General features: G+C 53.5%; 1 protein-coding gene across 1 annotated transcript; it reads left to right on the top strand.

Annotated features, from left to right (window-relative positions):
* The first annotated feature begins 2,589 nt into the window (after positions 1–2,589).
* LOC119924412 (olfactory receptor 14A16-like) lies at positions 2,590–3,522 on the top strand. Its single transcript, XM_038743230.1, has one exon. It carries the CDS (start codon positions 2,590–2,592, stop codon positions 3,520–3,522), a length of 933 nt encoding a protein of 310 aa, XP_038599158.1.
* The last annotated feature ends 9,473 nt before the right edge of the window (positions 3,523–12,995 follow it).

The following is a 12,995-nucleotide window of genomic DNA, read 5'->3' as shown; positions in this document are numbered from 1 at the left end:
AAGGTCACCCAGCAGACAGGTTGCAGAGCCAGGTAGTGAAGTTCCCTTTACACATCAAGTTTATAGTCAGGAGGTGGAGAGAGAGATATTAATATAAATAAATAATTTATGCATATATCTCCTCACTTCCCACTCTTCAAAACTCTTCAATGCACTCCTATTCATCTCGTTCCCTCTTACCTATCCACACTGTTCTCTCACTAAAAGCCCCAGCTTGCATTCTTTGTGCATAATCAGCTCACTGGGCCTCATTTCGTAATAATAATAATGAAACAACAGTGATATTCATTAAGCACTTACTATGTGCCAAGCACTGTTCTAAATGTTGGGGGAGAAACGAGATAATTGGGTTGGACATAGTCCCTGTCCCACATAATAAGAATAATAAACAGTCTTAAACACTGTTTTTCAACTGAACAAACTGAGGCACAGAGATGTGAAGAGACTTGCTCGAGATCACACAGCAGACAAGTAGTGGTCCTTCTGAATCCCAGGTCCGTGCTGTATCCACTAGGCAACCCTGTTTCTTTTTTCCTACTTTTTTCACCAAGTTCACACATTTCCCTCAGAACTCTTCCCACTTCAAAGCTGCCAGAACTCAGCTCTTCCATCTTCAAAAATCCTTTGGAAAAACAATCTCCTCCAGGAAGATTTTTTAATGGTACTTGGTAAACACTTGCTATGTCCCAGGAAGTGTACTAAGTTTCGGGGCAAAGGATACAAGATGATCAGGTTGGACAGAGTGCATGTCTCCCATGGAGCTCACAGTCTAAATTGGAAGGATAGCAGAAAAGTGGTGAAGCTAGTATTAATTCATTCATTAAGTCAGTCAGTCGTATTTATTGAAAGCGTACTGAATGCAGAGCACTGTACAAAGTGCTTGGGAGAGCACACTACAACAATAAACATACACATTCCCTGCCCATAACGAGCTTACAGTCTAGACCAGGGGAGACAGACATCAATACAAATAAATAATTATAAATATGTACGCAAGTGCTGTATGGCTGGGGAGTGGGGAAGAACAAAGGGAGCAACTGAGGGTGATGCAGAAGAGAGTGGACTAAAGGGATAGGGGGTGCTTAGTTTGGGAAGGGCTCTTGGAGGAGATGTGCCTTCAATAAGGCTTTGAAGGGGAGGAGAGTAATTTTCTGTCGGATTTGAGGAAGAGGTCATTTCCAGGCCAGAGGCAAGACGTGGGTGAGATGTCGGTGGTGAGACAGGCAAGATCCAAGCACAGTGGGAAGGTTAGCACTAGAGGAGCAAAGTGTGCGGGCTGGGTTGTAGAAGGAGAGTAGCGAGGTGAGATAAGAGCGGTATGATGATGGAGTGATTTAAAGCCAATAGTGAGGTGTTTTTGTTGGATGCAGAGTTGGATGGGCAACTACTGGAGTTTCTTGAAGAATGAAATGGCATGTCCTGAAGGTTTTGTAGAAACATAATCCGGGCTGCAGAGTGAAGTATGGACTGGAGTGGGAAGAGACAAGAGGTTGGGAGAACAGTATGGAGGCTGATGGAGTAATACAGGCAGGATAGGATGAGTGATTGCGTTAACGTGGTAGCAGTTTGGATTGAGAGGAAAGGGCAGATTTTTGCAATGTTGTGAAGGTGGGGCCAACGGGCTGAATGAAAAAGAGGATTCAAGGATAATTCCAAGGCTGTGGGCTTGTGAGACAGAAAGGATGGTGGTACTATCTACTCTGAAGGGAAAATCAGGGGGAGGACAGGGTTTGGGTAGTAACACAAGGAGTTCTGTTTTGGACATGTTAAGTTTGAGATGGTGGGAGGACATCCAAATAGAAATGTCTTGAAGGCAAAAGGAAATGTGAAACTGAAGAGAGAAAGAGAGAAACCAGGACTGGAGATATAGATTTGGGTATCATCTGCATAGAGGTGGTATCTGAAGCCATAGGAGTGAATGATTTCTCCAGGATAGTAAATGGAGAATAGAAGGAGATTAGAACCCAGGTATTCTGACCCCCAAGCCTGGGTTCTTTCCGCTAGGCCACGCTGCTTCTCTTGACCAAAATCCTTTCATAAGCACTTGGAACGTCCTCCCTTCTCTCTCCTCAAATCCATCAAACAATCACACTTCCCCACTTCAAACCCCTTCTGAAGGCTCACCCCATCCAAGAGGCCTTCCTAGACTAAGCCCTCCTTTTCCTCAGCTCCCTGTACCCTCCGCAGCGCCCCGACCTGTTCTTTATGCTCTACCCTCTTCTCCCTGTCCCACAGCACCTGGGTATATGTGTACCTATCCATAATTCTATTTATTTATATTGATGCCTGTTTACTTGTTTTGATGTCTGTCTCCCCCTTCTAGAATGTAAGCCCGATGTAGGCAGGGATTGTCTCTATTGCTGAATTGTACGTTCCAAACGCGTAGTACAGTGCTCTGCATATGGTAAGCGCTCAATAAATACAATCGAATGAATGAATGAATGAATGAATGAATGAATGAATGAATGAATAAGACGTTGAGGAATAGTATGTTTTCAAATTGGGCATCCAGCTGGAATTCTTAATGAATTTCAGTTAACCATTTTCTCATTTCCTGTCCACATTGCTCCCAGGAAATCCAAGTAGAAAATGGCCAATATCTCCATGGTGATGGGATTTCTCCTCCTGGGGTTCTCAGAGGTCCGGGAGCTGCAGCTGGTCCATGCCATGCTGTTCTTCCTGGTCTACCTGGTGGCCTTGACGGGGAATCTCCTTATCGTCACCATCACCGTCCTCGACCAGCGCCCCCACACTCCCATGTACGTTTTCCTCAGGAATGTGTCCCTCTTAGATATCTGCGACATCACTGCCACCGTCCCCAAGTCCATCCTCAACTCCTTGAGCAACAGCAGATCCATCTCCTTCCTAAGGTGTACTACTCAGGTCCTGTTAATGATTCTTTTTGGAGGTTCAGAAGTTTTCCTCCTTACAGCAATGTCCTATAACCGCTACGCAGCCATCTGCTGCCCCTTGCGCTATGGCATCATCATAGACCGAGAGGTTTGTGGGAAGATAGTCGCCACCTCCTGGCTCAGAGGGAGTCTCGACTCCCTGATGCACACTGCCGCTATTTTTTCTTCCCACTTTTGCGGTCCTCGCATCATCCACCAGTTCTTCTGCGACGTCCCCCAGTTGCTCAAATTCATGTGCCCTGGAGAGGCCCGAGCAGAGGTCTGTGTTCTTGAGCTCAGTGTTATTTTGTGTTTGGGCTGCTTTGTATCCATCCTCGTGTCTTATGTCCACATCTTCTTGGCGGTGCTGAAGATGCCGGCCACCGAGGGCCGAACCAAAGTCTTCTCTACCTGCCTGCCTCACCTCGCCGTAGTCTCTCTGTATCTTTTCACGGGTTCGTTTGCCCATCTGAGGCCATCCTCGTCCTCCCCATCGACGCTGGACCTGCTGCGTATTCTACACAGTGTTGTCCCCACCCTCAATCCCCTCATCTACAGCCTGAGGAACAAGGATATGAAGCCTGCCATGGGGAAGATCTTCTCTGTTCACTTCATTTCACGGGTGAACTGATTCTCTCTCTTTGCCATGGATGTTTATAGAGAGCTCTCCTTAAGGGAGGGTTTGACCAAAATGGTCCTCTGCTTAGAGCTTTCCCCTTCCCTTCCCTACAATCCCTCCCTGACATTCGTAACACTCTAGAGAGTCAGCGCTCAATAAATAGCATTAGCTGAGTGATTGATTGATTAATTTATTGATTAGGAGAGTACAGTGCAGCAGAATTGATAGACAGGTTCCCTGCCCACAAGAAGTTGTAGTAGAGAGAGATTGAGACTCGTTATGGGCAGGGAACATCCCTGTTAATTCTGTTGTATTGTACTCTCCCAGGCACTTAGGTCAGTACCCTCCACATAGCCAGCACTCAATGAATACCATTACAAAAAGAGATCGTCTGAAAGAATAATCTTCTTGAACATTTGGAAAGAACGTCAGGCTAAACCAAAGTCCTGAAAATGATACTAGTAGTAATAATATTTATTAAGCACTTACTGTGTTCAGGGCACTGTAAGCACTAGGAGAGAATAAACAGATGGGAAGTAGACATGATCCCCTCACCAGGGGGTGCTCACAATCTAAGATCGCTCACTACAGGTGAACCCATAGCTGTGGAAGTTACCAAAAGATCATTTGGGTTTTTTTATTTTGTTTTGTTTTATTCTCATGGTAGTTGTTAAGCACTTACCATTTGTCAAGTCCTGGTCTAAGCGCTGGGTTAGACACACAACCATTAATAACACAGCACTGACATTGGATGTAGTATTAATGGCACCACTTGGAACAGTGCCCAGCACTTAAAACAATGCCCCGAGCTAGGACAGTGCCTGACAAATAGTAAGCGCTTAGCAACCACCATAAAAAATAAGAAAAGAATATTGGAACTATGTTCTAGTCCCTTTGGCTATCAATGGGACCTAGTAATGATGGTATTTGTTAAACGCTTACTATGTTTCAAGTACTGCCTCTAAAACTCCAGTGAGTAGGTGCAGTGAGTACCCAGGCACTGGAGGAGTGAAGTGCTGTAGTAGATTAGCCAGGTATGGTAGGAGTGGGCGTTGCTTCCCGCGGTTTCGGGGGCAACTCTCGGGTTCTTACCCTCTCCGGGTCTTCGGACGTCTCCGGACGTGGGCCGCGCGTTCACACCAGGAAGAGTCAGCCAGAGGTCCAAAGCTTGGTTGCCGTTTATTTGCTATCAGCGGTTACATGGTTAAAAAAGAGAGAGAGCGAGAGCGAGAGAGAGAGAAGAGGGAGAGAGGGCGCCCCCCCTTGTCTTGTTCGTCTCTTATACCCTCCGTTACCCGGGGGCAGGGTTTTCTCGGGGAATGGCGTATCGAGGCTTTGCCATGTAGCACACACCACCCTCCAGCCACTAGCCTAGCAACAGCTCTGTCCAGTCACGAAGCGTTTGCTCTGGCTCGCCCCCAGCCACCCGTTGCCAACCATCGCTGGCTGCGGATATGGCCTTGAGGTTGCCTCTGAGCCTTGCAGGTGCAAGCTTGTTTTTCTTGCCCTGGTCTCTTTATCTCCTGTTGTTGAGTCTGTTTGGCCTTGAGCCGTTGGGTACGGTTTGTGTGCACATACTGCCTGTCTCAGCGCCTTCCCCCGCTCCCTACGTGTACCCCTCCCTTTATGGCGGGGACCGCTAAGGGCGTCCGCGTAATGGGAGCATCTCGACCTTAATCTTGCGGACCACCCGGGCAACAATGGAGCAAAAGAGACGAAGGAGGCACGGGAGGCACAAGAGCAAAAGCAAACCCCCCCCAGTGGTGGCAAGGATCGAGACCAGCCAAGGGGCCAATCCCCCTGGCGTCACACATTTGATCCAGTCCCAGAGATCCTCCACTGCGTCCTCCCCGCGGTAGAGGTCGTCCCAAGCCTTGGGGAAGGGCAGCGACTGGGCGTTGAGCTCGTGGGTAAGGTGGCACAGCTCCTGTAACTCGCCGGTTACGTTGGCAGCCAGGAAGAGTCCCTCCAGGTGTTTCTTCACTCCGTCCCAGGAGGCAGGGAACGAAGAATTGGTGGCGTTGCAGCGGAGCGGAAGCACGCAGACATGCCGATACCGGTAGTTGCATTTCACCGCCTGCCGTAGGGACAGGAGGCGAACCTCGTCGCCGAGCGTCTCGATCACATGCTCAAGACCGACCAGCTCTTGCTGCAGGGAAGCGTCCAGGTGACGCTGAACCCCCCACGCCAGTTGGGTGGAGTGCATGAAGGCAGAGAGCTGAGACGCGAGGAAACCAGTCCGATCATACAGATCCTGGAAGGCCGAAAACGCGAGGTTCTCGAATCCCAGTATGGCCTCAAATAATTCCCTGCGGGTGCGCAAGCCGCGCAAGCGGGTCGCTAGGGTGTGCCACCGATGATCGGAGGCCAGGGAAAACCAAGGGTCAGCGGACTTAACGGGTACAAGGGTGTAGCGGGGCCGCCAGACCAGCCAAACAGCGTAATCTGCCGCACCCTCCGTGGTCATGGGTCGCGCCCGAGACATAAGGACGCATTGTGAGGAACCCGTGGTGGACAAGGAGAAGTCGCCATAAGCCGACCGGGAGGCAGTAAGCTTCCAGCTGGGGTCAGTACTCGGGCAGGCTATAAGCACGTAAGGGGCAGGGATGCGGGCGTTCCCTTGAAAGGCATAATCATGGTCGGCACAATTGCCCTGCGAGTGCAGGGAAACGTTCAGACCCTCACGGAAAATAATACGATACACCGAGAAAGGGTACTCCCGGGACGTCGCCCCGTCAGGGCAGGCGCACGAGCGGACCCTGACGGTCGCAGTGGGAGAGCGTACGGAAGTAAACGCTTTCCAGAGACCGGGGTGGCGCGTCCCCCACGGTAGCGCATAAAGCCCGGGCGCGGCCGCCTCCGTATATGTGTGGTTCCTAATGTGGTTATCCTAGGTGAGTAGGAGGGTACCGTTTCGGTTATGGGGAATACAGTGGAATATGCCCGTGGAACAGTCAGTTAGAGGCGTCCAGACCCCACCCCGACCCTCGGCGCACTTTCTATCGGGACCGGGGAGCGAGCTCGCATTTCGGATATGGCCAAAGTACCCCCCGCTTCCCTCGCTGGATTCTTTGCCGTTGGGGGTGCACTGAAGTGTGCCGTGGATCCCCAGCAACGTAAGGTTTCGGTGTGTGGGGTGCCCCTGACCTTGGGGTATGTTGACTTCCAGTGTGTAAGTGAAATTTAGCAACCGCAAGCAAGATCGGGTTACCTCGGGCTGGTTCGAGAAAGCCCTATTGCCGGTGTACCAGCATATGGGGGGACCAGTGCTGCGCAAGATAGCGCCCCGAATACGGATCTCACGCTGGTCTGTTTCCGGGGGCTGACCCCGGTGCTGGCCCGTGAGCTTGGTCACGTTCCCTTGGAATGAGAGTTGGGGGGAGTCCTCCTTCCAGGACAGCATGCGTAACAAAGGCGCATTGGCGAGGAGGGCCCACCTCCAAACCCCGCTCTGCTCCTCAACATCCTTTAGGTGGCTATTTACCAGACCAGTCCAGTTAATCCGTGTTCCGGCCTCCCTCCCCACCGCGCCCCCGGGGAGAAGAAGGGGAAGGAGGGGGAGGAGGAGGGGAATCAGGGCGCTGGGACTTCCCCTGCGGCTGGGCATCGTCTTCCTCGACGAGGCGGAGGTGTCGCGAAGAGATCCAAACGGGGCCGTCACCTGTGGAAATACAAGCGTATCCTCGACCCCGAATTAGTACTGGATCAGGACCGCGCCAATCGCCCTCCGCAGTACGCCACATTGCTCGCCCTGTAGTGCGTGCGTGCGGGTGGTGGCGCCGGGGTTTCATGGTCGTGGACGTGTGGCAGAGTTGCCGCATGGCGGGGGAGATTCCCGTCTCCCGATCGACGGATAGAAAGTTATGGGTATACGTAGCCTTGTCTAGGGCGCACTGCGTGACCCGCTTCCCCATCCCCTGCTTTTGCAGGAGAGTTTTCAGCGTCCTGTTTGCCCTCTCCACTATGCCTTGACCGTTGGGGTTGTAAGGTATCCCGGTAACATGGGAGATGCCAAAGGAGGAGAAAAAGAGGGACATGGCTTTGGAGACATAACAGGGGCCATTATCGGTCTTTATCTCCTGGGGTGTGACTATAGTGGCGAAGCAATGGTACAAATGGTTTTGCACATGTTTTGCGGCCTCTCCGGCTTGGCGTGTCGCCAGCATGAATCCGGAGAAGGTGTCAATGGTCATATGAACCGTGGAGGTCCCCCAATGGGTGACATCCACTTGCCACAGCTCGTTCGGCGTGAGCCCCCGGGGGTTAACTCCCGTCGACCCTGCCGGCCGTGGGGCGAATGGAAGACATCGAGTACAGCGCCGGACAATAGACCGGGCTTCCTCTCTAGTGATCCCATACAGCCGGCGGAGCGAGGTAGCCGGGAGATGGAACTCCCTATGCGCCGCAGCTGCGGCATCCAGCCCCATTAGTGACGGCCCTGTGGGGTGTAGGCTGGCATCCACAGTGCGGTTGCCTTCAAAGATCGGCCCTTTTCCGTCCGTGTGGGAACGGACGTGCATGAGGTATACCCTACATTCCCTAGCCGCTACGGCAGCCTGAAGCCGAGAGATCATGTTCCAAATCTCCGAGTGCCGGTCGAAAAGTATGGAGGTTTCGATTCGCCGGGCAGGATTAACGGCATACAGGCTATCCGAGATAATGTTGATCGCCTGGGGGTAGTTAGTCATTGCCCATATGATAGTGAAAAGTTCATTTCGCTGAGTCGAGCCGTATGGTGTGTCGAGCACCGACAAGTCACCGGTGGTCTGATTGAAAACTGCCGCCCGGTGTTCCTTGGTGGCGTCTGTAAAGAAATTGTCTCCTCCGACCGGAGTATCGGAGATCACCCGAGGGGTCAGAATGTCCGATCCCTCGTATAAGTGGCGAAGAGTCAACGGGGAGCGTTCTGTAAAGGCGGCCCGCTGTAGGAGCATGGCCCACAGGAAGCTGTCCCTGACTATCGTCTCAAGGTCTCCCGTGGCTATCCCGACATGGACTATAGGGTAAGTGGCTGAGAGCGCCACTACCCTCTGTATGGCGTTCTGGCAAAAGCGACCGAGAAGCTCAGTCTCCTTTGGGAGAACACGGGAGGGGTTTCGAGGATAACACCATTCGAGAATCTCGGCCTCTTGGTGTATAGCCGCGAAAAGGCTGCCCTCCCGAAATATCGTGACCTCCATGGGGAGGCGGGGTTCAGCTCGACAAGTATGGCTACCCGCCAACCGCTGTGTAATTTCTCAGAGCGCGCTGTTCGCGGACTCCGTCCATTCGCGGCGCGATTTAAGATTGGGGTCTCCTTTTAGGAGATCGTACAGGGGTTGCATGAGGACGGAGGGGATGGGCGTTCTTGCGCGCATCCATTGAATCTTCCCTACCAAACCCTGCATATCGTTTAACGTGACGTATTTTCGGGGGTCAATTTGGGGTGGTCTTTGAGTCACCCGGGTCTCGGTGACGTCAAACCCGAGGTACGTGTACGGGGCTGATTCTTGTACCTTCTCTGGTGCTACGAATAAACCCTGGGCTGCGAGGGCTGCCACCACTCGCCGGGTGAGCGTCTGTACCCGCCCTTGGTCTGGCATACCCAGAAGGATGTCGTCCATGTAATGGACGATCGTCGCCCCCGGGTATTCCGTGCGGAAAGGGGCGAGTATCTGCCCCACAAACCACTGGCATATGGTGGGACTACAAGACATGCCCTGTGGCAGCACCTTCCACCGGTACCGGAGTGCTGGCTCCGCGAAATTCGGGCTCGGAACAGTAAAAGCGAACTTCTCCCTGTCGTCAGGGTGTAACGGGATGCTGTAAAAGCAGTCCTTTATGTCTATGACCCGGATCTGGTGATTTTTTGGAATCATGTTAGGGGAGGGCAATCCGGGTTGCAGGGGTCCCATTGGCACAATGAGCGCATTGATTTTCCTTAAATCCATGAGGAAGCGCCACTTCCTCGCGGCTTTCTTTTTTATAAGGAATACGGGGGCGTTCCAGGGACTGAACGATTCCTCTAGTTGCCCCTGTACAAATTGGTGCGCAACTAGCTCCCTCAGCGCCTGCAGCTTGTCCTTGGTCAGGGGCCACTGGTCCACCCATACCGGTGGGTGTGGAAGCCATACCAGTGGGGGTGTCGACAAGCCCCGGAACCCAGTGGCCCCACCTAAAAAGGATCAGCTTCATCTATAAGGTGGGCTCCCAGCCCCTGCAGCACATCTCTCCCCCACAGATTCATACGGAGCCCTTGAACGCACAGCGGGACGAACGCACCTTGCCTTCCTCGGCATGACCAAATCAACGAACGGCTCGCCTCTCTTGCGGCTTGCAGTCCCCCCACGCCTTGCACCCCCATCGAGTGGTTTGCTAGAGGCCACTCCGCTGCCCAGCAGCAATCCTGAATAACGGAGCGGTCGGCCCCGGTGTCCAGGAGCCCTTTAAGGGGTTTTCCCTCAACTAAGAGGGTCCTCCAGGGTTTATCAAGGGTTATTTCTTGTATTATTCCAATGGCTGGGGGCGGGGGATCAAGGGGCGGGGGGTCAAGGGGCGTAGCGCGAGCAATGACCGTTCCCGATCCCAGATATATACCATACGGATGATGATTGGTGAGGGGGACCTTCCCGGGCCCTTCCCCCCGTTCGGACGAATGAACGACCCCCGCCGCTCTTGTCTGGAGCCCCACCACTAGGGCCCTACAGGGGAGGGGCTGTATTGGGACGTTTACAGTGTCCCCGGGTTGGATTTCCACTGGGGCCAGGCATCGGACTTCAGCCCAAGTGGCTCCCGGGACCGAAGCCTCTGGTACTCCTCTATGAGAGAACCCCTTTTCGGGTTCTCTCCCGCGGCTGACACGGGGAACGCGTGATTCGGGGCCCGCGCGGTGCCCCTCCGCCCGTTTCCCGACGCCGTTCGGGGTCTCCGCCTCGAGCGGCATTGTTTCGCATAATGCCCGTGCATCCCGCATTCAAAGCAGGTCACACCCCTTCCCGGCTGTGCTGGGGGGGCCCTATTGCCCTGAGCTCGGCATTGAGCCATCAGGTGTCCCATCCGCCCGCACCGAAAGCACTGTCGCCCCCTTTCCCCGACTCCCGGTAATCCTTTCACTATTGACCCCGCAAGCATCTGCGCCTTGTACTCTTCTCCTCCAACCCCTTCGCATCGTTGCAGGATGTCCCCCAATGTGGCCTCTCTGGGCAGCCCTGCCAATACTTTCCTGTAGGCACTATTCGCGTTCTCTTGGATCATCTGCTTCAGTACAATTTCGGCGCCGTCCCGATCCCCTATAATACGGGTGACCGCGGACTGCATGCGTGAAACGAAATCTTGAATCGCCTCGTCCGGGCGCTGTCTGATCTGCGTTAAGGGGGAGCGACGGTCCCCTTTCTCGGGAACCTTTTGCCAGGCAGTTAGGGCAACCCTGGCAATCACTATATACGTCTCGGGATCGTAGTTGACCTGTGTCTCAGCAGTCTCGAATTGTCCCGTCCCGGGTATGGCTGCAAAAGCCTCGGCGGGGTTCGGGAAACCCCGTCTGCGTATTATTTCTTTCGCACCGGTGGTAAACTCAGACATCCATATACGGCTCTGCCCGGGATCCAAACACCCGCGGGCAAGGGATTTCCAATCATTCGGGATCAAAACGCTTTCCAGGGACATAGTGTCCAGGAGCTGGCTCACATAAGGGGAGCTGGGACCGTAGGCGGCACACGCCGCCTTCAACTCTTTGAGTTTCACCCAAGATATCGGGGCGAAACCTCGTTCCCCGTCTGGTCTTTCTATTACAGGGAATGCCTCCCATCCCGCGACGTCCTCTCCCCTCGCCGCCGCCTCTTCCAAAGCCAGCTGTAGGGCTGAAACCGCTCTCATCCCCTCCCCGCTTTTAACGATCGATTTCTTGCTTCCCACACCCATCTGCCTGAACTGTTCCCGCGTATCCCCTATCTCACTCTCAACCCCCGTCTGTGTAGCCTGACCTCCTCTTTCCCGCTCGGCGTTGGGCATTTCACTCTGGGTGTAAGGTCCGAGATCAGGGTAGAGGCGGTGGTAACTCGGGGCCCGTGGGGGGGTGTCTCTGCCTCGGCCTGACCAGTCTCCTCGGGTGGTCGGCTGTTCTCCCCTTCCTGCCCCGCTTCCTCCTTGTCAGTCTGGCAGGTCGCGTCAAACTTACGAACGAGTCTCTCTGGCCCTTGAAGGGCTGCACGGAGGATACCGTGTATAAGAAAGTCCACGTCCTTTAGCTCCCCCGGGTGGGAGTCTTCATAGGCCGTCATCTGTTCCCCAATAACGTCCCACCGCTCCTCCGTGATCCCGGAATCAAATATCCACGGGGAGGTCATAGTTATCTTCCCTATAAATTCCCTTATTGTTTTCAGCTCAATCTTTACCCCTTTACTTCTCAATATCTTGTAACAGTGTCGGGTGTACAATTCCTTATCTTCTGGCTTATATATGGGCAACGATCGTGCCGTCCCCATCTTCCCGCCTGACCTTTAGCTACCTGGCCTACGGGGCACTCTCCCTGGTCTTCCCCTATGGGAGTACCCGAGCCCCACGTTGGGCACCACTCGTTGCTCCCCGCGGTTTCGGGGCAACTCTCGGGTTCTTACCCTCTCCGGGTCTTCGGACGTCTCCGGACGTGGGCCGCGCGTTCACACCAGGAAGAGTCAGCCAGAGGTCCAAAGCTTGGTTGCCGTTTATTTGCTATCAGCGGTTACATGGTTAAAAAAGAGAGAGAGAGAGAGAGAGAGAGAGAGAGAGAGAGAGAGAGAGAGAGGAGGGAGAGAGCGCGCCCCCCCTTGTTTTGCTCGTCTCTTATACCCTCCGTTACCCGGGGGCAGGGTTTTCTCTGGGAATGGCGTATCGAGGCTTTGCCTTGTAGCACACACCGCCCTCCAGCCACTAGCCTAGCAACAGCTCTGTCCAGTCACGAAGCGTTTGCTCTGGCTCACCCCCAGCCACCCGTTGCCAACCATCGCTGGCTGCAGATATGGCCTTGAGGTTGCCTCCGAGCCTTGCAGGTGCAAGCTTGTTTTTCTTGCCCTGGTCTCTTTATCTCCTGTTGTTGAGTCTGTTTGGCCTTGAGCCGTTGGGTACGGTTTGTGTGCACATACTGCCTGTCTCAGCGCCTTCCCCCGCTCCCTACGAGTGGGTAGGCTCCTTTCTCTATACTCTAAGTTCAGGGGAAGCAGCGCGGCCTAGTGGATGAAGCCCGGGCCTGGGAACCAAAGGAGCTGTGTTCTAGTCCCACCTCCACCATTCTTCTGCTGTGTGACCTTGGGCAAGTCATTCAAGTTCTCTGTGGCTCAGGTACCTCATCTGTAAAATGGGGTTTGGGACTGTGAGCCGCATTTAGGACGTGGGCTGTGCACAAACTGATTACCTTCCGTCTACCCCAGTGCTTAGAACAGTGCCTGGCACATAGTAAGAACTGAACAAATACCATTAAAAAAAGCTCACTGTGGGCAGGGCATGTGTCTACCAATTGTGTTGCATTTACT

The sequence above is a fragment of the Tachyglossus aculeatus genome, unplaced genomic scaffold (assembly GCF_015852505.1).
Source record: "Tachyglossus aculeatus isolate mTacAcu1 unplaced genomic scaffold, mTacAcu1.pri scaffold_99_arrow_ctg1, whole genome shotgun sequence".
NCBI classification, from domain to species: Eukaryota; Metazoa; Chordata; class Mammalia; order Monotremata; family Tachyglossidae; genus Tachyglossus; species Tachyglossus aculeatus.
This window is presented reverse-complemented; position numbering and strand designations above follow the sequence as displayed.